This window comes from Parasteatoda tepidariorum, chromosome 6, assembly GCF_982258835.1.
Source record: "Parasteatoda tepidariorum strain Cologne lab strain chromosome 6, Ptep-v5.0, whole genome shotgun sequence".
NCBI lineage: Eukaryota > Metazoa > Arthropoda > Arachnida > Araneae > Theridiidae > Parasteatoda > Parasteatoda tepidariorum.
In genome coordinates, this window is record NC_141760.1 from 11,558,644 (window position 1) to 11,585,161 (window position 26,518).

A 26,518-nucleotide genomic window follows, 5' to 3' on the forward strand; every position below is an offset into this window, starting at 1 on the left:
ATTTTTTTTTTATGAGGAATCCTTTTATTTAGTTCCTTTTTCTAAACTCAGATAATATTCATTTATTTCGACTACACTTAAAAGATAAAAATTCAACTAAAAATAATTAAGAAAAATATATTGATGATGTTTAAATATTTCCGCTATTAAAAGCAAAAATGTATTTCCGTTTCATGAAATTTAATAGTACGAAAACACTTTAAACGTTATATCGAATTCGACGACACCAAAAATTAAATAGCGTATTAATGCAAAACCATATAAGCCTATCCGGTACTTAAGACATGCGATATAATAAAAAGGAAAACTTAGATACTCTAAAAAATAAAAATTCAGGAGAAAAAAAGGGGGTCTTCCAAACAAACAAACAAAGCTAGGACCGACGATTTGCTGGCGGACAGCCAATCGCTTTCATCAGAATCTCAGTTGTTCTGCAGCTGTTTTGTGACGCCTCAGAGAACAGATTTGGTTTGGAAATTCCTCCGTCGACCACCCTCCCCCCCTTAGTACACCCCCCTGTTATATTGTCTTTGCTGCAAAAGCCTGTTCAAGCGTCATTGGACGTAGGAACTTCCTACACCGAAACTTCAGTCTGCAACGACCCATTCGGGCGAAAGAATCCCGAATTTTTTCTTCTCCCTTTTCTCCCGTTTTTTTAAACAACTATCAGCTAAGGTTACTCATGGGGGGTCGAGCTCTGCGGGCGAAAAGGTTGCCAACGGGTTATGGGACGTGAAGAAGTCGTTTTTTTTTATTCTGGAAGTAGTTTTAGGTAAACGCATTGTGCAAGGTAGGGGGCAGATTCCCATAAAAACCCCCAAACAAATTTCACCGTGCTCGCTTGTTTTCAGTATTTTTATTATTATTACGGGCTCAGGGTAAAAAGAATAAGGTTGTAAGTAAGAGGAAAGAGTTTTTACAAAATGAGTCGTGTACATGTATTTATGCGTGTACACTCGTTCAGTGGGTTAGAAAGGGGAGGGGGTGGGGTGCTTTCCTTTGACATGCAAAAAGCTAAGGAGATATTTATGATGAAAGAAGGTGTGTTTCACAACAATTGCCCCCTCCCCCCTGATTCATTTATTATTTTTTTTTGTCCCTTTTCTTCTGTTTTGATGCTTTTGTCAAAATTCTTTTTTTCTTAAAAATGCTGAATTTTGCACGTAATTGCACAAATATACAATGCGCGTGATATAATTTAAACGCAATCGCTCGTATTCTTATATAATATTTCACCAAATTTGATTATTTAAAACAATAAAAACTGCGAAATATTTGTCTTAAAGCGTAGCAGACAACAAGATTTTTTTTTTTTTTTTAAATTTGAAATATATGTTAACATATAAAAAGATTAAGATCAAATTGACAGGTAAAACTGTAACTTTGATGAGCTGAAGATCTGCGAATTGATATCCGTGATTGTTTTGTTGCAAAAATGTATTGCCTATTTCATCAAAGGCGACTTGAACTTTAAAATAATTATAATATTAAACGATCATTGATATGCAAATTAGTACAGGGGGAATTAAATATTACGCCTACTCCATCGTCTAATTAGAATCAAATGTTAAGATTTATCTTGGCTAGATAAATCGTCTTAAAATGATAGCAAGTAATTGGACAGTGATTCTGCTTATGCGTTAAAGCTCGTTAGAACTAGGAAAATAGTAAGGGGACACGAAAAAAGAATAACGACGCATCCTATGAACGGTAATTCTTAATTGCTTTTATAAAAATAAAAAAGAAAGAAAAAAAAGGCAAAGCGCAGGCAGACTCATGTTGAAAAATTTAAGTAAATTAAGAAAAAAAAATCTGTATTAATAGGAACTGTAAAATAATTCTGAGTTGAATTAATTTAGAAATTTTGGCTTTAATTCTATGCTGAATTATTATTAATTGCATTTGTTTCCTCATATTATGTTACTTTACATAAGGATTCGCTTTCAGAAAAAAAAGTACTCATGAATTTGAAAGCCCTGGATAGTAAGGACCCATAGGTTAATTTAGAATCCAATGGCTTATAACGATTCGCTTTATTTTTTGAAGACTTTTTCTTGGCTGTAGTTGGTCACAATTATAATATAAATTTTAATTTATTTTATAATTTGTTACATGAACTGAAAAAAAAGGCGAGAATAAAGTTTTTTTTTTAAAAAAAAATTTATGAAGAAAATGCCAAAGTGGAGAGCAGGTCGTTTGAAGACCGCTCGATAGGAAAAATCACGATCCGTAGCTTCTAAAGTCTACCGAATAACTGAAGAATATAAGTGATTATACACATTACCTAATAATTTTAAATGTAAGGTAACGTGTATAATCAGTACAACATTACCTTATATTTTTAAATGTGATAGAGTTTTATTTTAAAACATGTAATTATAGCCATCGTATGTATAATAAATGGAGACTCTTCGTATAACAACAAACAACTGAAACAACGAAAAAAAAAAGAATTTTTTATTAAAAAAGAAAGGGGGGAGATTTTAAAATAAATCACGTGGACAAAACCTGAATAACCCTCAACAAACGTCATTGAAAAGAAAGATTTAAATTCTATTATTTTCTCGCTAAAATGAATTCATAAAATCAGGAAGAAAAAAAAGAAGAAAAAAAAAGAACTGCCGGAAAGATTGATTACAAAACCGAAATTTGGCTTTTGTTATTAGTATTATTTATAATGCCGCGATGGGGGGAAAAGGGGGCCGGAAGTAAAGCTTACTCACATTTTAATTATTTCCTAATCAGTTTAAAAAATTTCCTTGTTTCCTTTTTGTACGTGTGTCCCTACATCCAGCAGCGAGAGATGTGAAAAGAAAGGGAAAGTAGAAATATCCCAAACTTAATTATCACCCCTGAGTTGAAACTACCGCCATCTACCGGAGAGGAGGGGAAGATAATCGAGTTAAGCGCGTACCGGGACGAAAGGAGAAGAGTATGCCGCAAAATCGGTGATCTTACCCGGCAGGGATCCATACAATATTTCATTGTCTATCTCGCTCTAAAACGGTGCTATACTTTGGTCACAATTAATAGAAAAAGGGGGGCAATGGGAAAACACATTCACAGTGAAAGGCTTTTTATTAGATTAAGGCGTGGGGAAACGGCATGAGATAGAGGGGGGGGGGACAACTCAAGCTACATTAGAGCTAAGTGAGCTGTAAGCACGCGTAGGGAATATATGCCTTTTCAACATTTCGTCCGCTCCATAGCAGGTAGTCTTAAACAACCCCCCTTCTGTATTTTAGTTTCATAAATCACAACTTTAAGAAGCTCGTGCAAGGGGGGGGGGGGATGTAGAATTTGTGATTTTTCTGAAAGGATGTAGATGTCATCAGGGGGAAAAGGGGGTGATAATGTCTTTTTGGAATAAAAGAGAACCCAAAGCGCGCTGTGTTGCCCATTGTTTAATATTCTTTTTCCCCCAAATGAAAAGAAAACGGCGACAAAAAGGGTGAACTTGCTTGGAATATTTAAGAGGGTTTTGATGAAAATTTTTGTCAGTATCTTGTTACTGGTAATGATAAAGGTATGAAGTGTTAGCCGGAATCACGTCTTCAGCTATCTTTGAATAATTGGATTAAAATGTGTTTTGTGGGAGTGATCTTTAAAAGAAAACGACATTATATATTCCCAGTGAAAGTATATTATTTTAGTTAATGTCTTTTATTGAAAGCATTGGGTATTTCAAATTATTAAAAAAAAATTACCTAATACATCATTGCCACATTCTCAGAGCTGCCAACTACTACGTTTTTTTGCAAAATATATTATTGAGAGGTAGACAATTAAAAACTGAAGCTTACAGAATGTTTGGTAATTTCGCCAACATTCAAAAGCTGCAGCACGAGAGAGGAACTAAGTGGCTTTTTATATAAGCTTTCGAATAATTTACAAGCAGCGGTGTGAAAAATAACTTTAAATCAAATTTAAAAAGATAGAATAATACATTATACAGGACCCGCGTTAAGGAATTCAAATTATTAGTCAGTAAATTAGACAAATATTAAAAGTATTCGCCGATTTTCGAAAGTTTATGCTAAATGCTTATTATTAATTTTTTTTTTTTCCGTAGAAAACCATTAGTTTGTTTCAGGCTTATATTATTTGCACGAAATTCTAATATGTTATACGTCGCATCTTGCGAAAATTACTATTATCGAAAAAAAAATACTGATTCGTTTAGAAAAATTCCTTTTGACGTAGGATCGAGTTAAATATATATTTTTCTTCCCAGTGGAAAAATCATTCGTCAACACTTTCGCCAGTACACAATTTTATTCGCCAAATTTATGATTTTACCGCATTTGGCGAGGTGGTAAAAGCTTAGCGCTTGCTTCGATTAAAGCATAGACTTTGTTACCATTTGAATAAATTTTTCCAAAAAGCGTAAACAAACCTGCACTCTCTAACATCCATTCCCAGAACAAATACCAGAATAAAAATGTACTTTTTCTCAATAATGGCAATAAAATTTTAAAAATAAATTGATTCATTCTGAATTGTTACAATACACATTTAAAAACAAGAATTTTTTTTATTAAATTTGAAAGACTGATTTTTTTTTTATTTGTATGACACACAAAAAAAAAAAAAAAAATTCAACAATATTGGCGAATTGTGTGAAATTGGTGTATTATTCAATATTTCAATTTTATAATAAATAATTTCTAAATTTTAGAACAGAAAATGCGTATTTAAGTATGCAAAACAAGAAAGAAACGAACTAACAAAAATATCTCATTACTATTAGGGACGTGGCTTTTAACCAGGACTGTTAAGTCAGGTTAGGAGACGAAAATTTTTGCTTAACACCAACTCTGGTTAGTTACTAAATTAATTATCGGGTAAACTTTTACAAAAATCAAGGCACGGCAACTGATTATTATTCAAAAATTATAAATGCGAAATAAAGCAAACAGAAACTTCATTATCTATGTAAATGTTATAAAAATTTGAATATATCTAACGAAGAGAGAAGGAGATCTCGCGTCTGGGATTTAGAAAAATGCTGTGCCGTTTAGAAAAAGGTCATTATTTAGAAAGTGAAAATTTATTTCAATCCCTACATGCGTAATGCAAAAACTCTTATATCTTTTTCATTTTTAGAAGCTTTAATTTATACTCAGAGGACTAAGTTCTCAGATGGGCATACTGCCGAATTTTCTAAATAAACATTAAATTTCAATTATATTTATTATTTGTTTATTTAGAGTAAATGTTATCTAATATACGATAGTTTCTTAATATGAGGCACTTCTTTTATATTTTATAACCGGCGTTGAACTGCTTGAACCAATTTCGAGTTTATAACTAACTATATTTAACTTCGTAACCTTGTAATTTTGAACCCAAAACAGAAGACAGGGGAACTCTTGGACCACGCATTGGGACAAACAAGCCTGCGTGGTGGACCTTTTAATGAAACTAACTCACATTTGCGTTACATGGTGAGGAAAACCATGAAAACATCCCACAGTTAACCAAAAGGCAAGGAGATTCTAACCCAAGGACCGTCTATTACTGAGGATATTTTACGTCAGCACTGATTTGTTAACAAATATATTTCTTGAGATAACGCTGCTTAGCAATTCGGCTGACTCTTAATGTTTTACACCGATCACATGTATACGTTACTGTGAATGACCGAAATTGGTGATTGTTGACCTCCACCGGTGAATGCTGACAATCACATAGTCGCTTTGGTTAATGTCCGAAACATATACTAGGTCTAGTTAAGTGCCACTGCCTGGTATGCCCTACATCAATGTTTCTTTAAGGTTCATTGGCATTGCCCGGTATGTCCTACATTATTGTTTTTTTTAAGGTAAAGTGCCACTGCCCAGTATGCATTTAACCGGTACTCTGAACACTGATGTTCCTCCTAATCTGTACTCAGCAGATATTTAAAAAATGAATAAATATCAACGAATAAAATACGATCAAATCGGATATAACAAATATTCCGGACATTCACCAAAGCGACTATGTGATTGTCGACATTCTCCTGATTTCGGTCATTCACGGTAACATATATACATTTGATGCAACATTGTAGTAATTGCTTTACTCTAATCTTAATTTTTAAAAAAGTGTCTCATGTTTGGAACTTTTCACCTAATTATATTTATTCGTTTATATTTACTTATATATTAATCTTAAAATTTCAGTGACGTGTTTACACAATGGATTATTTTACAACGTCTGGCACAAACTGAAATGAACTTCTGTAACAGTAGCTAATTAACAAGCATTACATTATAACACGTCAACAACAACCAGTCAACACCTGTATAAAATAATGGAAAGCGTTCCACAATACGTAACGCCACGTTAAGCCAAAATAAACGGTGCATTCATTAGATGTTTAACCCAGGAGCACAAAAGAAGAATTAAAAGTCATGAGAAACAACGAGGCATAGAAGAATTTTTTTTTCACAAGTCGGTTTGAGACAAAGGAATTTTTCTAACCTTCCCATCGTCTAATATCAAAGGATGAAAAATAAAATAAAAAAGGAACAAATTCTACAATGTTACAGTTGCGGTAGCATGGAAACGTTATATTTGAAAAGAACCAAAGTGTGAAAGTGTGGGCCCGTTGCCAACAGTTGCTGGAAACAATAGATAGCGTTATGCCGAAACTGCTGGAGTAAGAGCGAGCTATTGTACTCTGTTCGATTCACTAAATGAAGGCCATTGGCTTCAAAGGTTGGCGAGAATCACGTTAAGATGATATGGCTAAAAATTTATAACAATCAGGTCTTATTGTTAAAAATTGCTTTACTCATTAAAAAATAACAACATTACGAAAGAGCAATCGAAAAACATTTATTGAGTCACTGATCCGACGAAATCAAAATAAGAGGTTCCTTTAGAAATTGGTCGAAAAAGATATTTTTGATGATTATTTACAGAGGTTACATTCCGAAAAATTAAGTGTAACTTGCTATCAATCATAAATAACTGACTTCAGCATCTTGCATTTCACTGATTCATGATACATTTTTGAGTGACATTTTTATACGTTACATACCAAGGAAATAACTGGTTCTTGCTACCATTCCAAAATAACCGATTTCAACATCTTGCATATCAACAATAATACAATAGTGTGCAACTTTTTTAATGCTTTTTGGCAGCAGCTACTGTATTTGTAGTTTATTTACATAACACTAGGGCTGCACAATGGGCTATTGGTAACGGTCTAGAAAACATCCTTGAGGATGTCATCACAATTTCGATCTGCAGTAGAGGGGATGGCATCCCCGCTTCGGTAGACCTACGACCTGCGTGCGTTAAAGTCGAGCATTTTAACACTGCTTTTCGAAGTTCTGTCGCCAAGGAAAATAAAAAAGCCATAGTTTAAGTGCCTTACACTTGAAGCAAAGCGATGATTTTAAATTTTATACATAATTTTGCAGTGAAGAATTATCTGGGTTTTAGAACAGACAAAAAACTAAAATATTTTAAAAGTTATTAAATTACAAGAAATTGCCAATTTGGCGACATTTTTCCACATAAATGAAAATTATGAAACTCACTGCCTTATTCTCAGTTTTTGCACATTTTTATGAGCCCAATTAATGCAGCGTTGGAGAAACTTTTTTAATATTAAAAAATTAGACCACAAGCACTTTTCATTTTCACAAATCTTCGACTTTTCTCCATATTGACGTTCTGCGCCATTTTCAAAATAAGCGTCGACAGCACTGGCTTTAGATAGGCTAAATTTAACCTAACAGTCATGAGTAACAGTTACAAACTAACAGCAGTTATAAAAATAACATATTATTCGTAAAAAATGCATAATTTCTTATTACGACGGAGCCTTCAAAAAACAGTATAACGAGGACCGATACCGCACATTCTCGGCCCCTTCGTGGAGTGATTAAAGTGGTCACCCAACCGCAGCCAGTGATGCTTCACTTCGGTAATCTGCTGAATGCTTAACTATGTCCTTGAAAACCGTGTCTAAGTTATCAGTCCACTGCGGAACAAACTGAATAGAATAGAAGATACTTGTTAACGGTGAAATCAAGAAAGTATGAGTCCTTAAAAATTTGTCTGAAGACGGATTTTTTGGAACATTTTTACTTGTTGAAATTCGAAAAAACATTTGTTGACATCACTGAAAAATATCGAAATTTAGCATCTTACATTTCAGTGATTTATGATACTACAATAGGCTCTTCGAAGATGATTATTTTTAGAATGGAATATTTTTAGGTAAAAAACAACGAAGGAAATTAACAATACCTAACCTAGAATACTTTATGATTGACTAATGCAATTGGTCAAAATACGATAACGAAAGTTTTTTAGGAGAAAAAAAAATAGTTTGTCACTGATGTTGACAGAGGGTTACCATTTAGTGACTACCAATTTAAAGACGAAACTTAGCAATAAAAGTTCGTTTTCAGTTTCAGGTAATAAGCATTAGAAACTACATCTTTATAAAAAAAATATAAAAAAATTATTCATATTACAGGTCGGTTACATGCAACGGACAAATAAGATTTGCACATTTCCTTATTCGGCGAAAGATTAGTAACAGACGTAAACGATAATAAAGTATTACATTTTTAATTTTAAGATCAAAATCAGTGACTAAAGTTAGCTCTAGACAAAAGGTAATAAAAAAGAAAAAAAATTATTATTAAAGTAGTATAAGTATATAAGAAATGCAAACATGTTCTAGGCAAATGACAACACGAAAAAGATACGTAACATACTTTGGTTAGTAGGAAATTACAATAAGGATTAAACATTTAATTTCAAAATGAAGAAGTAAATTTTATCTTTAATTTCAAGATAAATATCAGCAATATAAATTGGTTTTGGATAATATTGTTGGCCTTATCTTAATATTTTTTAGAGCACTTCTTTAGTTTTAAGATAAAGATTAGAAATTCACTGTGGTTTTTGGCAAATAGTGATATAATTACACCATCCAAAATTAGCAGCACAGGTTCGCTTCTCGTAACGAGCATCGGAAACAATCATCTGACTTTATTATGCAAACGACACTGGTGACAAAAGATGTTACGTTTGACATAAATAAACTAAAACAGTCTAAGTGTGAAATATATTTTTTTCAGTTTGTAAAATATTAAATAACTTTAAACAAAAATAGCACAGTTTATAAATACTAGAGATAAACCTTAATAACAGGTTGTCGAACTTTATGAGCATCGCTTTGGGCAATTCAATTCCCGAGGAAAGAATGATGGCTCGCGTGGGAAGATCACAGAGATGTGACACATCAATACGATTAAACACGTGACGACAAAGTTAGAAAATATCGAAAAAGTATTTTAGAACACCTAATCCCTAATATCAACACAACACCAGTCGGTTACAAGTATCACATTAACGAAAAAAATAATCATAATCCACATATTATTAACTTTAATCAAGATGCTAAGATTTTTCAGAGGGGTCGAGAGCGGCAAGATAGTATGCAAGAGGTGAAGCCCTCCCTTTTTTTGGGGAATATTCGAACCCTATCAGTTCCATCTGCCCCGAAGTTGGTTAACCAGCTTAAAGAGAAAGAAGCTGAACGATTGGGACGATTAATCCTTTTACTCCTGAGCTAGGTTGGGATGAATCTGGGGGGATGCAGCAGCAGCAGCAACATCGAAAGCTGCTTGTCAGATTCAGATCGGCAAGTGGATACTTAGTTGCGATTGAGAATCTGAACGGATTTGCAGGATCAGTAAGCGTTGCAATTGCAGAAGTGATGTCAAGAAAAAAAAAATCTATCGAATTAGGTTGTTTGTGTTGTTTTAACTGTATTGGGTTGAAAGGGAGGGTAAAAAAACGAAAGGTTATTTCATTTTTGGAAACTAAATAAGCTTAAGTTTCCAAAATCGAAGCAGCTTTGAATGAAGTAGTAACATCCAGAGCTTCGAAAAAGATTCAAAACTAAGTCCACTCAAGAAAATTAATTAGTTCGAATTAACATTAAATATCCTTACAAATAGAAAAACGCAAATTTCAAATACTTATTTACTAAAGCGGTCTGTATTTCTTTAAACTTCACCATTTTTGTTAAATACACAATAAATTAGTTCGAGATTAACGTTGCAGCGAATTCCTACAGTAATTCTGATGACGTTCGTAAAATTATTAAAAATGAATCATATTTGTCACAAAAGATTTTCAGGGGAAACAAATTATTAAATGCAGTAATAATAAATTCGTATATGGTTAAATTTATAGTCAGTATTCTGTAATATTTAATATCCCAACATCGTCGGTTAGATATTAATCCCACAATTTTAATGTATCGGTTTATTACACAAGAACAGCAGGGTTATTTGAAAAATTACGAGGTAATGTATATAATCTTCTGTCTTTCGTAATTAAAAAATATGGAGAAATCTTAGATAGTTCGATAAAGAAAAAAAAATTATGCTATCATTCAAAGAAAAATCATACAGTTCGATATAAAATAATATTGTACGGTCATTAGAAAAAATATTATTCTGTCCTATATACTGATATTCGAAACAATGTAGTACTCTTCGATATATAATATCAAGTTGTTATTCAAAGAAATGTTATACTGCACAATATACAATAATACTTTAATATTATTCAAAGTAATGTTATAATAGTTTTTTGCACGGAAAAAAATCTGGTAAAATTACCGTACAGAATGGTAATGTATAATGTGATGTATACTGTATTTAAATAATCCACAATTAGTAATTGAAATATTTTCCAGCAGAATAAGATTACTTTTAAATATAACATTTTAATGAGTTACTACTAAATATTGTGAGATTTATCATTATTGTTGAGCTAAATACATTTACGTAGAATTATTGTGTGTCTTACGTGTATTTTGTTTATTATGGATTACTTAATATTATAATGAAAATTAAAAAATTTTAGGTAAATTTTTATAAGGAGAATTTTAAATGCATTTTGTCAATTACCTACTTAATATTTTAGTATGATATAAATATGTTTAAATGGCAATTATTAGGTTCCGAAATGTAGCTTTACAAAGATACATTAGAAAATATTTTTTTAAAAATTATATTCGAAAAATAAGTTTGAATTAATATATTAATTTAGACGAGATCGGAAAAAAATTTAGATGTTACATGCGAGTTATATTATACCTAAATATTTTATAACTAATATTAAAAAGAAGTTATGAATTATAATAAAATATTTCAAATCATTTTGCCGATTTTACAGTGAAATATCTATAAAATTGGAATTAGTTTTGAAAATTTTTAAATTCATTAAAATACTAATCATTTGATGATCTTAACCAAATATATTAAGTTTTCCCCCATGTCTAAAGCCTAATAAGCTTCTCAAAGGGTTTCTCAACAGTTTCTTTCCAATAATTTTTAAAAATTAATCGAGTCATAATAATATTTTATTAAAAATTATTATTATATTACACATTTCTAAAGATTTTAGTAATATACTGTAGCAATTTAAATAATAGCTATGCCAAACTGCTATATTTTTACTCGTAGTTCTTTAAAATAAAGTACTTTTACGAAAGGTTTTATTAATCATAAGGTAACTAATGATAAAAGAACAGTTATGCAAAGATGAATATTTAATTTGCATTCGATAATATTTAATTTGCATTCGTAGTTCATCATTTTCACTTCGTTTAAAAGTTTAAAATTATGAATTTTTAATCCAAATTTTATTACGGCATTGTCTTAAACATATTTTTCTTGATTTCTAAAATACATATAATATTTAACAATATATTTGCGTAGCTTAATTCGCATTTATAAAAATAAAAGTTATGCTTCGATAAAATTCCATTGATTTTATATTTAAACAACGAACAAATATTTGGAAATCTTAAGTAAACAAATTAACAATAAAAACTAAGAGTTCCTATTCTAAAAAAACAAAACCTTCCTGTTTTTGAATGCGACTAAAATGAATAATTACCTGACGTCAGAAAGGAATCAAAAAGATCTTTTACGAACAAGTAACTACTTAAACTGAACAACCTTAACATTTTAACTACCAGCTTTGTGATACGGAAGCGTCAACTAATCTGCTTGGGAAGGATTTTAGAGAACAGCTGTTAGTAGTCAACTAAAAGATAGAATTAGTAAGTCAAAGTCATTAAGCGGATCTCGGAAGACATTTATTTACTCTGAAGGACAAGAAAGATTTTTTAAAAAAAGAAAAACATTCTTTTTATGTTAATCTATAGAGTTTATCAAAGCACATATCTATGAGTGATATTTAAAAATAACTATTAATGTGATATAATTGAAAACTTTGCATTCATATTTCTCATAAAACGTATGTTTAAATTAATTTTTTAAAGTTTCGTATAGTTATGACATTATTGCTGTCCTTCATATTAAAATATATAAATTACCATACTTTTTTAAACAATAAAATTCTAGAAAAAAAAAGAAGAAAAAAAGAAACAGAAAACTTTGATTTTTTTTATATTTTTGAAGTCAAATATTAGATTTTGAGAACAAATAAATATCATTGAAAAGAGGATAGAAGCATCGAAATTTCAGTAAAATACGAAATTTTTATAACAGATAATTGTAATAGATGTTAGATTTATTTAACTGGTATCTTAATAACTGATTTTACTTGACTGATTGATTTAGCTGATTGATTGACTGATTTTGCTTTTGCTTAGTAACTGATTGTGCTCTTATGCTTGATAACTGATTACGGTTACTAACAATTCTGAGACCGGTTATTTTCATAATAAAGATTAATAAAACCAAAATATACGGTATTTAAACCACTTATTTGATAATTTTTCTGTTCATATGGCAACAGTTTACGGAAATTTAGGTTTTTAAAATTATAGTTCTAATTACAATTATAAATTTAGTAAAAAAATGCAAAACTGAAAACTAAATTTAATCGAATAAATGATTTTTATGGCATGACTTAAGATATAATGATAAAATTACCAAATTTTATCACAAACTTTAAAACAATATTTTAATCTTAATTTTACTAAAATCATCACCAAAGCGCTTTGGCAAAAAGTATTAAACTTTTTGCTGTTGCCATAGAGTCCGAAACACGGTAAATTTCTCCACATTCTGATAGTTTTGACCATACTTTTTTTCTCAGTGAGGGTTTATTTATATATGAAAATATGCTTGATTTTACTTCCTCACAGTGTGTGACCTATTTATTTCTCTTTTATGAAAGGTGGGAATCTAAATTTGTCGAGCTTTTTTTCAAGAGTTGTTAGACAAAGCATAAACGCGAATAATGTATTTTCCCGATCATAGAACATAACTAATGACAAAATTATACACCATGTGTTAGAGGTAAAATATAACTTTTTGGGGGAAAAACCGAGAACTAATAATTATGCGCAAACGTGATACACGCTAGAAAATATCATTATGCGGCATATGTACCAAACACAGTTTGTTTTTATTTCAGAGGTTTGGTGACGGGGAATCGTATGGAGCAATAATACCGACTTTGCTATGTAATGCTAATAATAGGCAAAGTTAACAAAAAAAATTCATGAAACACCATTTACGGCAAGAACTCTAAAAAAAGTTCGAAAATTTTTCTCACATTGTAAAGCGTAGAAATGTTCACGACATGGAGAAAGCATTTTGAATAAATAAAATAAAATTTAAAATGTATAGGCTACTTTTTTTAATTCACAAATTAAAGAAAGTATTTAGTAATAATAAATTTGAAAATTCTGCAAGATCTAGTTAACAATTTTCTGGAGCTCTTATGTAACTCAGGTTAAATAAATCACATTTTAGGTTGGATTTCAAAAAATGTTTGTTAAAGAGAAGATTTCAAAAGCTTTAACTCACTTCTTTAATTGTTAATCGTATCTTCTTCTCTTTAAAAATATTTTATTTTACGGTGTTTTGCGATAAAATTTTAAAAAATAAAAAAAAAAAAGTTTAAAATTTGTGGGAAAAAAGGAACAAAATTCTGGAAAACAATTTAATTCCAATTCAAATTGACTCAAAGAATTGAATAAAGAAAATTTATGAAAGATAAATTTTCAGAATAATACGGTACAGTTTGGAAAAATATTTAACCCGCAATATCATGGTTCGACATGCTCTGGAATTTCTATCAGTGATCCTGAGGTAAAAATTTCAAATAAGTTATTAAAAAAAGTAAGTTTTTAAAGTTTTGCCAAGATGTGCAAGGTATACCATCTTTTTGAATGAAACTAATGACTAAAACATTCGAAACAATTTAGTAAATTTGAGTTGAAAATAAATGTAAAAACATAGAGATTAAAAAAAACATTTTTTTTTTCAAATTAGACTTAAACAATCAGTTATAAGTCTAAAATCCTTTAGGCATAATATTTCCAAAATACTCGTTATTACTTATTTATATGTTTATTTTCCTATTCAAAACATAGAATAAATTATGTTAATATATAATTTATTTTCAGAGAAAGAACCATATCGTTAAACCGATAGTTAAGATTATCTTAAGCTGGAATAACTTCTAAATATTTCACATTCTTTAAACTGGCTGGCTGACACGATACATAACGAACCAGTGAACCAATTAAAAAAAAAAAATTTAAATCGTCATCAGAAAACAGTTAAGTTTCTTTTTTTAAAAAAGGAAATAGCATTTTTTTTACACATTTTAGTGTTTGACTACAATCAGTCTCCAAACACAAATTCATACTGAATTTGTGTTTGAGGCACTTTTGACTGGCGTTATTAGATCCATCCTGTAACTATTTCATTTTAGGAAATATCGAAGGATGCCAAAATCATACCTCAAAATAACAAAAACATAAATAAATATAAATAAAAACATGATATAAAATCATTTCCAATGGTCACCTAATGAACGACTTGCACCAACTTCCTCCACAAAATTGCATGGATCAGAGAGTTTGACAGAAACCTTTTTTATAATAAGCTATTTTCTTACAATTATCATACAAGCATTCGCATGATCAAATAAAATCCCTCTAATCAATTGAAAACATATAAATTGATTTAAAACTTTTTTACGGATAACTATCGAAATCACTTTAAGAAGAATGAACAAAACTACTACATTTAAAAAAGTAGAGACAGTTTTTAAAATATCTACTTACAACAGAAATTCAAAGATTAAAAATGGTGATTTTATGTTTGGTCATATAACTTTTCTTTAGATTTCAAATCTATAATAGTAACCATCAATCGCCCTTTAAAAATAAATAATAAAAATAAATAAAAGAAGCTAACTTCGCATATAAAAAGATACGTTTTCTGTATACATAAATTTATTTTAAATTTCTACACGGAAAATAAAATCTGTTAAAATTATTGTACAGTATATTAATGATATTTCTGTTTTGTATTAAAAAAAAAAATAATAATTCTGGTTAATAAAGCCAAAGTATACAGTATTTAAACTATTCATTTGGTAATTTTTACGTTTATATGATAAATATGATTTTCAAACTAGTTTTTAAACGGAAGTAAAATATACAAAAAGTTTTAGTAAAATATACAAAATTGAAAAATTTATTTACTTGAATAAATGGTTTTGAGGCCATGCTCTAAGGTATAATGATAAAAATTACCACATTTACCAAATTTTATCACTGATTATAAAACCATATTTGAGTCTTAATTTTACCAAAATCAATAACAAGCGATTCGGTAAAAATTATTGAGCTTTTTGGTGTTCCCATAAAACCAAAAACACGGTAAGATTTATCATAATCTGGTAGTTTTGACCATACTTTTTTTTGCAGTGTATAAAAGATAAAACAATAATTTAAAATGTATTGTATAGTATTGAACACAATTTTCATCCAGTGATACTTTCATCTATTTATTATGCTTTTCTAAAGATATTTTGAATTTCAGAATGATACACATTCTTCAACAAAGAAATCAAAACTTAAACATGCTAATCAAGATTTTAAGGCAGAACGATTGTTTACACCAGAAAAAAGTCACTTTTAAATTTTAGTTACATCTAAAAGTCGTGGCATATTACTATCTTCGATACTTAAATTCAGTAAAAATCAATATGAAAATTCATAGAATTCAAAATGAAAATTTATAGAATTCATAGAGATTTAAGGATTTTGTAAAAAGTTCAAAATCGTAAAAGGAAAATTTTACCCCATTTTAATTTTTCTAACATCTTAATATCAAGAGCTACACTATCTTTTGAAGTTTAGAATTTTGATAGACATGAAATTACATTATTGTTGTTCAGCTTCATACGAATGAAGAATAGAAGTTTAAATTTTTTTAATATCTTTTAGAGTATTAAATTAAAAAAAAACACGCATTATTATTTGAATATTTATGTAAGTGAGTAGTAATTGCAACAACATCTTATAAACTTTACGCTGTAAACAAACTTAAAATATAACAGCTTTTTTTAAACGTTTTTTGTTCTTAAAACATAATAGTTGTGGTATATTTAAAACTCAATCCTTAGCATTAATTTGACCGCTAGAATTACATTTTTAAATCAAAACAACTATAATAATGTTTTGGTTTTTTATTACTAAATTACTTCATTCACATTATCTGTGATATTTTCTGCTTAAAATCATAATAGCTTAAATAAACATTCTACTATTGTGTTATGTTTTTAGCTTTACTTGATATGATAATATATGCGCTGCATAAAGCTTTGAACATTATGTAATTAAATCACAAAATATAAGTTATCAATAGAAATTTATAATAGAGTGTGATAATCTTAAGGAATCATAATAGCAGCGGTATATTTTGATCTCAGTATTAATGTAGTATAAAAATGTAATAATCAAACACATCTGAATATAATAACTTATAAGCATAAAAAATGCTTAATTTCAACTCATACTTCAAAAAGTAAAAGAGCTCATATGGTAAAAGAGCAAATCAAAAAGTAAAAGAGCTCATATGGTAAAAGAGCAAATCAAAAAGTAAAAGAGCTCTAATTCATACAAAACTCTAAATAAACCTTATAACATGAATCATTTATATAAAATTCGATTATTTAAAAATTTAATTTAAATATTAAGACCTAAAGCTCACTTATATAGAGAAGCGATATGAAACTCAAAGGATATCATAGCAAAAATAAGAGAAAAGTTCATACTGTGAATTATGTTTAGTGACTATATAGCATTTAGTTGAAAAAAATAACGTAGCGCATGATTTAATAGCATAAAGCTTAAATGATAATTAAGTATTTCATAAAAGTTAATACAATGAGTCATACTCATAAAATATCTTTCAGCTTTAGGATAAAAGCTGCAGTAAGACTTTACGGTTTCAATCATATTACCTAAATCGTCTTTTGAAAATTTTGTTATCGAATCATAAGGAACACATTATCATTTAAGTTTTATATTAAAGAATCATAGGAATATTATATTAACTTAAGTATCAGAACATTTAAATTATAAGAGTTGCATAATTTTTTAAGCTTTATGCAATTATAACGTAATATAAAGCATCTTATTAGCTGAAAACTCAATCAAAAGTTATATTATTTAATAATAAGAACTGCATTACCTTTATGCAATTAAATCATGATTAATTCATCTTATTAGCTGAAGACACAATCAAAAATTATGTTATTAAATCAAAAGAGCTGCATTACGTTTTAACTTTTATGTTTTTAAATTGTAATCTAAACTAACTTTTGATCGTGATACGATTAATTCACTGAAGTGGATTATTTTTCGATTAATCTAAAGTATTTTATTAGCCTGTCTTTTAAAAATTATACTACTGAACCGCACGATCTCTTAGTTTCTTAGTTTCTAATTATAAATAACCTAAGGCCTCGTTAATTACATCATCTTTTTGATTGTGAAATCATAAGAGTTACATTATTTTTTTAATCGTTATGTTATTAATAAAGAAATTTAAAGCATCTTAATAATTAATGCAAATTATTGACTAAATCATCACTTGAACATTATATTATCGAATTATACGAGCTGTTTTAGATTTTACGTTTTATGTTGTTAAATCAAATGCTATTTATTATAAGAAAAGTCTATTTACCTGGCAAAAATCGGTTAAAATAAGCAGGCCACATAATATCAGGTCCAAATGATCTTCCAAATCCACCGCAGTTGCCCCACATGCTATTGTAGAACATGCCGCAGTCAAATCACTTCTTAAGAAAGCTTTCAAATGTTTCTTGTGGGTCGTTTTGAACCAGGCAGGAAAATGTTCTCTTCAATCTCCAACAGGTCACATCTTTTTTTTCAACATCAAGTATTTTTATTTTAAATTTTTTTCGTATATTTCTTTCAATATTCGTGAAGGATATTAAATGTCCGAACGGCAGGAAAAAACATTCTTCAAGTCCAGAGCAATCGGAAAAAAGTCGAAATTGTTTGAGAAATATTTTAAGTCAAAACTTTATTTTCATGTCTGCGTTGAACATAACAGTGATATCAGGATACAAGTCGATGAAATTCGTTGTATAGGTAACAGGTGACACGATGCGTGACCGGTGACACCACGCCGGATTGCCGGCAGTGAGTCGGGTTGACTGTCCGGTAAGCGAGTCGGCAGCCAAGAGTGGCTCAAACTTAGCGCTCAAATGACACCTGCAATTGTGAAGTGAGAACGGGGAAGGGATGCGAAAGAGGCGGTGGATATGCTCCCCATCCTTCTACTCCTTCCCCTCATACTCCCCTTCATCCCTCTCACTCCCAAGAAAAAGCGCATGTGCGGGCAGCAGCGCCAGATTCCTAACAAGCACCTCGTGGGTTTCACACTTGAGATGTTGATTCAGAAGTTAGACGGCATTCGGCCGGTATTGGTAAATCGCACACCTTTGTGAAATAATAAATCATAGCATTGAAATTAATTGTTCAGAAATTATTTTTTAATTATGAGCCGTGATGGGACATTCGCCTTCCAATGAGGTGAACCGGGTTCGAATCTCGGCGATGAGGGGTAGATACGAATTCCGCACTAGGCTCTCACCGACCACAGTGCTAACGTAAAATATCCTCAGTGACAGACGGATACTAGATTAGAGTCCCCTTGCCATCAGGCTAAACGTGATGCGTGTTAGTTAAATCAAAAAGTAATCCACAAAAGCAAATTTCAACCAATAATTGATCCAGGAGTTTCCTTGTCTTCTGGATTGGGTTCAAAATTACAAGGATACGGAGTTGAAAATTAGTAGTCGTAAACCCAAAATTGGGTCGACTGTTCAACGACTATTATGAAATTAAAAAACAAAGTATAATGCATCAGCGAGCATAAAACATATGAACACTCTCTAAATATATCTTAAATACATTCAATTAATTAAATTAAATTAAAGCAGATTTTCATTAAATTAAAGCAGTGGTCGGAAGTAGCGCACAATTAGTGAAACTAATAGTCGTTAATTTTCATTGTAGTTTGTAGTGTAGTGTAGTGTGCTCCATTTTCAAAAAAGCAGTGTAATGAATCGTGCGATACAAGAAAAAAAACTAAAAAGAAAGGAAAAAAACAGTAGTTTGTAGCCTTTTTTGGCAACTACTTTTGACGTTAGTTTAGAAAAGAAACGGGGTTCTAGCACAACGAATTTTTCCAACTCCTGGGTCAATCAATCTTCTCGAAAACCACTTATTCATCTTTACAATGTAATGTTTAATCAAAACTATGTAAAACTTTCATTGAATATTTTTACAATAAACATCAGTTTATTATGATAAAATATTATAACAAAATATAAATTTAAAGAAAAAAAAACCCTGAAATTTGTAATATCTATTTTTTTAAGTTGGGAAAATAATAAACAAACAGCAACATTATGTTTGATTTAAGTTAGAAACTAAAGATAAAGATTTCATTGATTAGAACTAATATAAATTTATCATGTTAAAGTTAAAAATATGATAATTACAAAACAAGATGTAAACAAATTAAGTTGAAACAATATTACGATACAACTAAAGAATACCGAATACATGATAAACATCCATACCTTTTAACACCTAAAGTTTAAAATTGTGCCCTTTAAAGTGATACATATCATGTTTTTCCTTCAATTAAGTTTATTGAAGTATATTATTCAGTTAATTTTAAATCTCCTCCCTATAATTTTGAAATATATTTTTTCACTGTGCTCATATTTATCACAACACTCGACTCAAAAATTCTTTTGTTTTTTTAGTCCAGTTTTAACTACAGGGTATGATATGTATCAATAGTTGAACGGCCATGCTTATTGCCTGTTTATTAAAATCAAATATTTATTAAATACCCAACAAAAATATATATTATCCATTTTAAAATTATTTCATGGCATTGTTAAAGCATTTCTTGTATGCATTTCTTATGATTTTTTTTCTTATAAAACCTAGAAGATGAAAAATAGCTGAAACATCAATTACTGAAAGAAATTTGTATTCGTTAAAAACGTTTTGATGGAACAAATTCGCATTTGTGTTACATGGAGAAGAAAATTACAAAATCTCCAGTTAGCTTTACGGCAAAGAGAACTCTGAACCATAATCCATCCTACCACTGAGGATATTTTACGTCAGCACTGTGGTCGGAGAGAGCCAAGCATGTTAAGTATTTAAATTATTAAAGCGTTTTAAGACCAATATAGTTCCTTATAGCAAGATGGTAAATATGATTTAATATTAAAACTTTGCCTCATGTGTAAAGGACTCAAACAGTTTCATTTTTTTCCCTTCGCGAAAAAGCTTTTTGATAAACACTGCCAAACATATAGCTAAAGAGAAAACTGTCCAAAAAATATAATATTTATTTATTCAGGAAAAAAGATATCAGTCATCGATATAGATGCGACACCATTAATGCAAAAGTCGTGTTTTGATACGAACGATACGACGTTGACGCTTAAACGACAACGTCAAAGCTGAGATTAAATAAAAAACGACGATATTTTGTTCCAAGAAAACTGTGACTCACAAAAATCCTATTTCACGCCAAATTGTAAATCAAAGAAACCCAAAATACGTTTCCTTATCCATCCCATCGCCAATTGATACTCCTCTCTGATAATAGAGTCTCTACTCCGTAACTACAATCCAGATAACTATAAATATATCGGCGTAGAAGGAAAATATCGCCATCAAAACCACCCTCTCTGAATTTCCCTTTGGGGCTCTTTAGGTTCCCGTAACATTGGGAAGTCATAAAGTTTTAACTGCCCGGGTCATTCGGGCACTGAAATACGGTGCACCGTGACAGTTGGCGCGCGACAAATCTCTATAGCCAGCCAAATCAAGAGACTGGGGAATCTTTCATATTGAGATTGCCTCTTCTGGTACAGCGTATAAAATCCATTTGACGTGCGATTCTCACTTTCGATTTTTCCCACCCCTCCAAAACTTCATCTCATTTACATGACAGTGAAGAGGATGGCCTCGTAAAGATATTCAACTGTCCCTTCATCGGATGGACACTGTGGACGTACATTAAGAGGTAGAATAGACAGCTGTATCCAGAGATAATTTTTAGATTTATTTTAAGACAGTTGTTCTCCGTGTTGCGTGAGAAATGTGTTTTAAAATATTGAATATCATTAAATTATTGTCATAAAAATACTTGTGACACTGTGAACGTACATTAGAGGTGAAACAAACAGTTGTATCTAGGGATACTTTTTAAATTTATTTTAAAACAGCTTTCCATCGAGTTATATGAGAAATATGTATTGAAAATTTTGAATACTTTAAAAATTATTGTTATAAAAGTATACGTGACACTGCGGGCATATGTTGGAGGTAAACAATATAGCTGTATTCAAAATAAATTTTTAGATTTATTTTAAGACTGTTTTCTATATTTTATGAGAAAAGGTGCTTTTAATATTTAAGTAACTTTAAAATTTACTTCATGAAATATTTTCACTCTATAAGTGTTTTTATAAAAGTTCAAAATAAATTATTCGACAACAATATCTATAATGGACAAAAATTAAATCAAACATTTGAAGGGATAAAAGTTTGTTCAAAAATTCGCATTATATTCGTATCGTTTTATTTTTTGAACACTCTTTGCACAATGAATTATTTTAAGAATGGAACTAAAAGAATGAAATTCTTGAGAAAAGAAAGAATTTCTTGAAAGATAAATATCAATAATAAAGGAAAATAAAATGAAAGGCTTTAGAGCTAATCGAGTGATTTCAAAATAATATGCATGCATATAGGTAAACTGATTCACATAAACAGCGGATTATCCATGGATTTAACGCATGTTTCATTCTGCAATGAACTGTCAAGTACAAACTGCTATGCAAAAAGCTACTATTTAATTCGTAAAAATTTCTATCTCATGATATTTTGTGCGCTAAAATCATGTCCCGAAATAACTAGTATGCGTCAGCTCCGATATCACGATGTTTGTATGCACTTGTCTCCAAATTTCGATAATTTGCATGTTTAAAAAATGGATATCACGATAGTTTGTTTGAGCTAGACTTGATTCCACGTTTATTAACATACGCGAGATACGTTACTACAATAATTTCTCCGCATGATATTTTGTATTGTGATATTTCATATGCTTAAAATTTTACTTGGATTGCATATATCCCATTGTTTTTTATATCTTTGTTCCTGATAATATTTTTAACTAATGTTTTTAAAATCTTGTATAGAAAAAAACTCATTTTTTCGAATGGAAGAATTGTTTTGGGGCTATAAAATATATACTTTATACTTTTTTGTGGGTCACCAGTAGAATTTTCTTATTAATGGATGTCAAGCCACTCAATTCCATCGAAAATCTTCAGTTTTCTGCATTAGAATACATCACGCTAAAATCTTTTCTGTTTTTTAACGAAATTTCATATTATACTTGGTAACTTAGTAATATTTCCTCGTAAATTTTCTACGCCTTGATCGAATTTTTTCCAGCTCAGCATATTTTATCGATATTTATTAGAATTACACTTATTACGAACACTTATTAGAATAAGCAATGGTGTTTTCACCGAATATACTGACGGATATTTAATAGTTTTTGTTAATATATCTCACTGATATTAGAATAAACATATTTCTGGAGCTAATTCTCACATATAAATGTAACAATGACGTAAAGTAAATTTTAAAACAAACTACAAATATAAACATAAACTAAGCATCGCCAATGTCTCCTTAAATTTCGCCATAAGTTTACTTGTTACCTATACCGCTAGAAAAAAAGAAGAAAAAAAATGAAAATCATTCTTCTTTGTCATCGTTCCTGATCAAAATCGTCTACCGGAATACGAAATTCGAAGAAGCGACTTTTTTTTATTCTTGTATCAATACTTTTACCAAAAAAAAAAGGCCACACACATCAGTAAACTTTCTTTTTCCCCCTACCTTCAACAATCATTGCACATTCAGTTGACTGTCGAAAAGAAAATATATAAACCCGAGTTTTCTTTTCCCTTTTCTTGAAGGAAAAAGCAAATATACAGGTGCGTCGACGGAAAAACGTTTTTGAGATTCCAAACTTTACGAACGCATAAAAAAGTATTTCCCTTTATGAGACATGAAACCGCATTCAGTGAGAATTCCGGAACAGGCAAAAACAGGGAAAAGCAGTCGTAGAATAAAAAGCAGCAGGTCCGTAAAAAAAGAGACACATAAATAATTTCGTGCTCAAAAAATTCTAAAAGAATAGTTTTAAAAGTCGCATTTTGGTAAAATAGGAAGAAAGGTTAACCCTTACTATGTGTGACTTATGTCGTTTTTCTTCTCGGCGAACATGATTAGTATATTTTATTTATCCATGTTTTGAATTAATTTAGTGGTAGAACTTAGCGAAAAAAAATTTCGCCAAATTGGTGATTTTTGAAAAAAAAAGATGTTCAACACTTTTTGTAAAATAGTTAACATTTAACAAGATTGAGGACAATTGAAACCGTTTATCAAAGATTTTCTATAAAGCTGCGTTTTTAAAATGGAAAATATTGTCGTTTTTAAGACCAAATGTTAGGCAAAAGGTCAGTGTTTGCGATAAAATAATAAGTTGTGGAGGGTTCGTTTTAAGGGAGGGGGGAATTATGTATAGTTCGTTTTAACAAATTAAAGTAATTTGTGAAGGATCGCACAACGTAACTAAATTCCTGGTAAGCAGATTCTCGGAACTGATGTCATTTTATTAACTTTAAAATTCAAATTTATTTAAAATGCAATAAAAAAAATTCTCGATTGGTTAATCTGAACTAGAAATATAATGCTATGAAATTTTTTTAAAAATTTAATTAAAAAATAAAAAATGAGTAAAAACATTAACTAAAATCCAAACATAAATGAATCTGTATGGAATAAATTTATTATTTATATTTTCATCAAGTCAATTCTCGCATCATGAATCAACATTATTTACGTTAAATTTGGATGGGGAAAAAAACTTGCATAATCAAGTGCTTTTTATCGTTTTTTGACTCAATAGAAAACTCTATTCCACCCCTAAAAATTCTAAACGCATCGGAATGGAACATTTTGAAGAGGGAGAAACACAGATAAAAACCGCTTTGTTTCCACAGATAGATTATCTGAGAGGCTAATGATCCTATTTCATTGCCAAAGTGACGCCAACACTAACAATTCGCACATCACCTCATTTATTCCTTTTTTTTTTCTTCCACTTTCACAACTTTTCCCAATCCCCGCCAAAACTCGCGCCTTTCACCGATACCGCGGGCAATAATAAAATAAAGCAGATCGGAATTGAAACAGAAAAAAATTATCCTTATGATAATAATTAGATTTAGATATACCAAAAGGTACCACCCTGTTTCCTCTTTATCGGAAAATGAGCTGCATTTTCTTCCCTGTAAAGTTGTTTTTACCTGAGGAAATGTTCGATCCGAACTGCAGGAAAAATCTACTAATCATATTTTAATGCATTAAAATTTACCAACAACATATCCGTCAAATTTTAATGGTTATAAATTGATCTGACATGTATGATTGCATGACCTGAATGGTAATAAATTGATCTGACATGTAACGGTAATTCCCAGAAAAATATTTGTCTAAAAATTGAATTCTTTTGAAAAAATGGGAACTCCCCGTTAAGAAACATATTATTTAGAACCCGTTTTAATTAATTAGAAGATTCTAAAGATGTCAAGGATTAAAACATTTCTAAATAATTAGAAGAAATTATTTAGAACAAGTTATTAGGAACCCGTTCTAAGTACTTAGAAGATTAGATAGATTTCGAGGATTAGAAGATATCTAAATAATTAGAAGAAATTATTTAGAACTCGTTACGAAACAAATACACCATTAAATTTCATGAAGAAATAGAAACTCAGCGTTGAGGAACGGATTTTTTTTTTTTTTTAATCTAAATTTAAATTTAAAAAGTTGATATTTTTATTGGGAGAGCGGATGATTCAACGCCTAATTTTGTAAAGAAATAGAACAAATTGGGCTAAATTTCATAAAAAATAATAATAATAATAAATAAAATTTAGAAAAATAATAAAAGGAAATACAGAAATTATCAATTTTTCTTCAGGATTGATCAATCTTACTAATAACTCATGAAGAAGCGATAATTCTTAGTTCAGAAACAGGTAATTCGATGTTTCATTTCGTAAAGTAAGGCTAATTTTTCATTGGGGAACCATTGTTTAAAAGCTAAATTCTATGAAGAAAGGAAACTCTTCGTTATGATTTAACTAAATGCATTTCTTCGTAGGAAAAAAAATGATAACTGCTAGTGAAATTTAATGAAGAAACGATCATTCTAAAATAACAAACGGTCATTTTAAAGCTAAATTGTGTGAAGAAACGGGAACACAAAAATTTTTACTTTATGTTGAGGAATTAATTGATCATTCGTAGCAAAAACTAGAAAAAAAAATACAGTTCTTTGTAGAGAAACAGATATTTCGATAAATTTTAGTTAGGAACCGAAATATTTAAAATTACATTTTATGAAGAAATTGAAATTTTCAGTTAAATAGATAGGATGAATTAGAGCGATATTAAGAAGCGAATTAAGATAGATATTAAGAAGCGAATATTCTTGAAGAAACTGTAATTCTTCATTTAATTGATAACTCGAGAGTTTAGTTAAATAAAAAAAATTGAGAAGAAACAGTAATGAGAAACGGATGTTTCGAAACTAAATTCTACAGAATAATGATTATTATAATTTTTTTTTTTTTTTTTTTTTTTTTTTTTTTTTTAGGAACGATTGTTCTAACGCTGCATTCTACAGAGTTACCGTTATTAGTTTTTGTTGGGGAACGAAGCTAAATTCTACAGAGTAAAGAATATTATTTTTTGTTAAGGAACGAATACTCCGAAGCTAAATTTTACAAAGTAACCATTATTATTTTTGTTGAGGAACGGATGTTCCGCTGCAAAATTCTACAGGATAACGATCATTGTTTTTTGTTGAGAAACGGGTGTTCCGACTCTAAATTCTACAGAGTAACTATTTTTTTTTTTTTTTTTCGATTAACGAATGTTCGAGGCTAAAATCTACAGAGTAACTATTATTATTTTTTAGCGAGTGTTTACGTGATTAACGAATGTTTCAACGCTAAAATCTACAGAGTAACTATTATTATT

At 29.9% G+C, this 26,518-nt stretch overlaps 1 protein-coding gene across 7 annotated transcripts in view; it reads right to left on the reverse strand.

Annotated features, from left to right (window-relative positions):
- Positions 1–26,518, reverse strand: part of LOC107446990 (zinc finger E-box-binding homeobox protein zag-1) — a 525,599-nt gene that overhangs the window by 99,018 nt on the left and 400,063 nt on the right. The window contains exon 1 of one of the 7 annotated variants that reach the window (XM_043039300.3): positions 18,006–18,591. The exons of the other annotated variants lie outside the window; for them this stretch is intronic. Within the exon in view, the coding sequence (XP_042895234.2) occupies positions 18,006–18,102 (97 nt within the window). The 5' untranslated portion in view covers positions 18,103–18,591. Of the gene's footprint in view, positions 1–18,005; positions 18,592–26,518 lie in introns of those variants that run through there. 7 annotated transcript variants of the gene reach the window in all.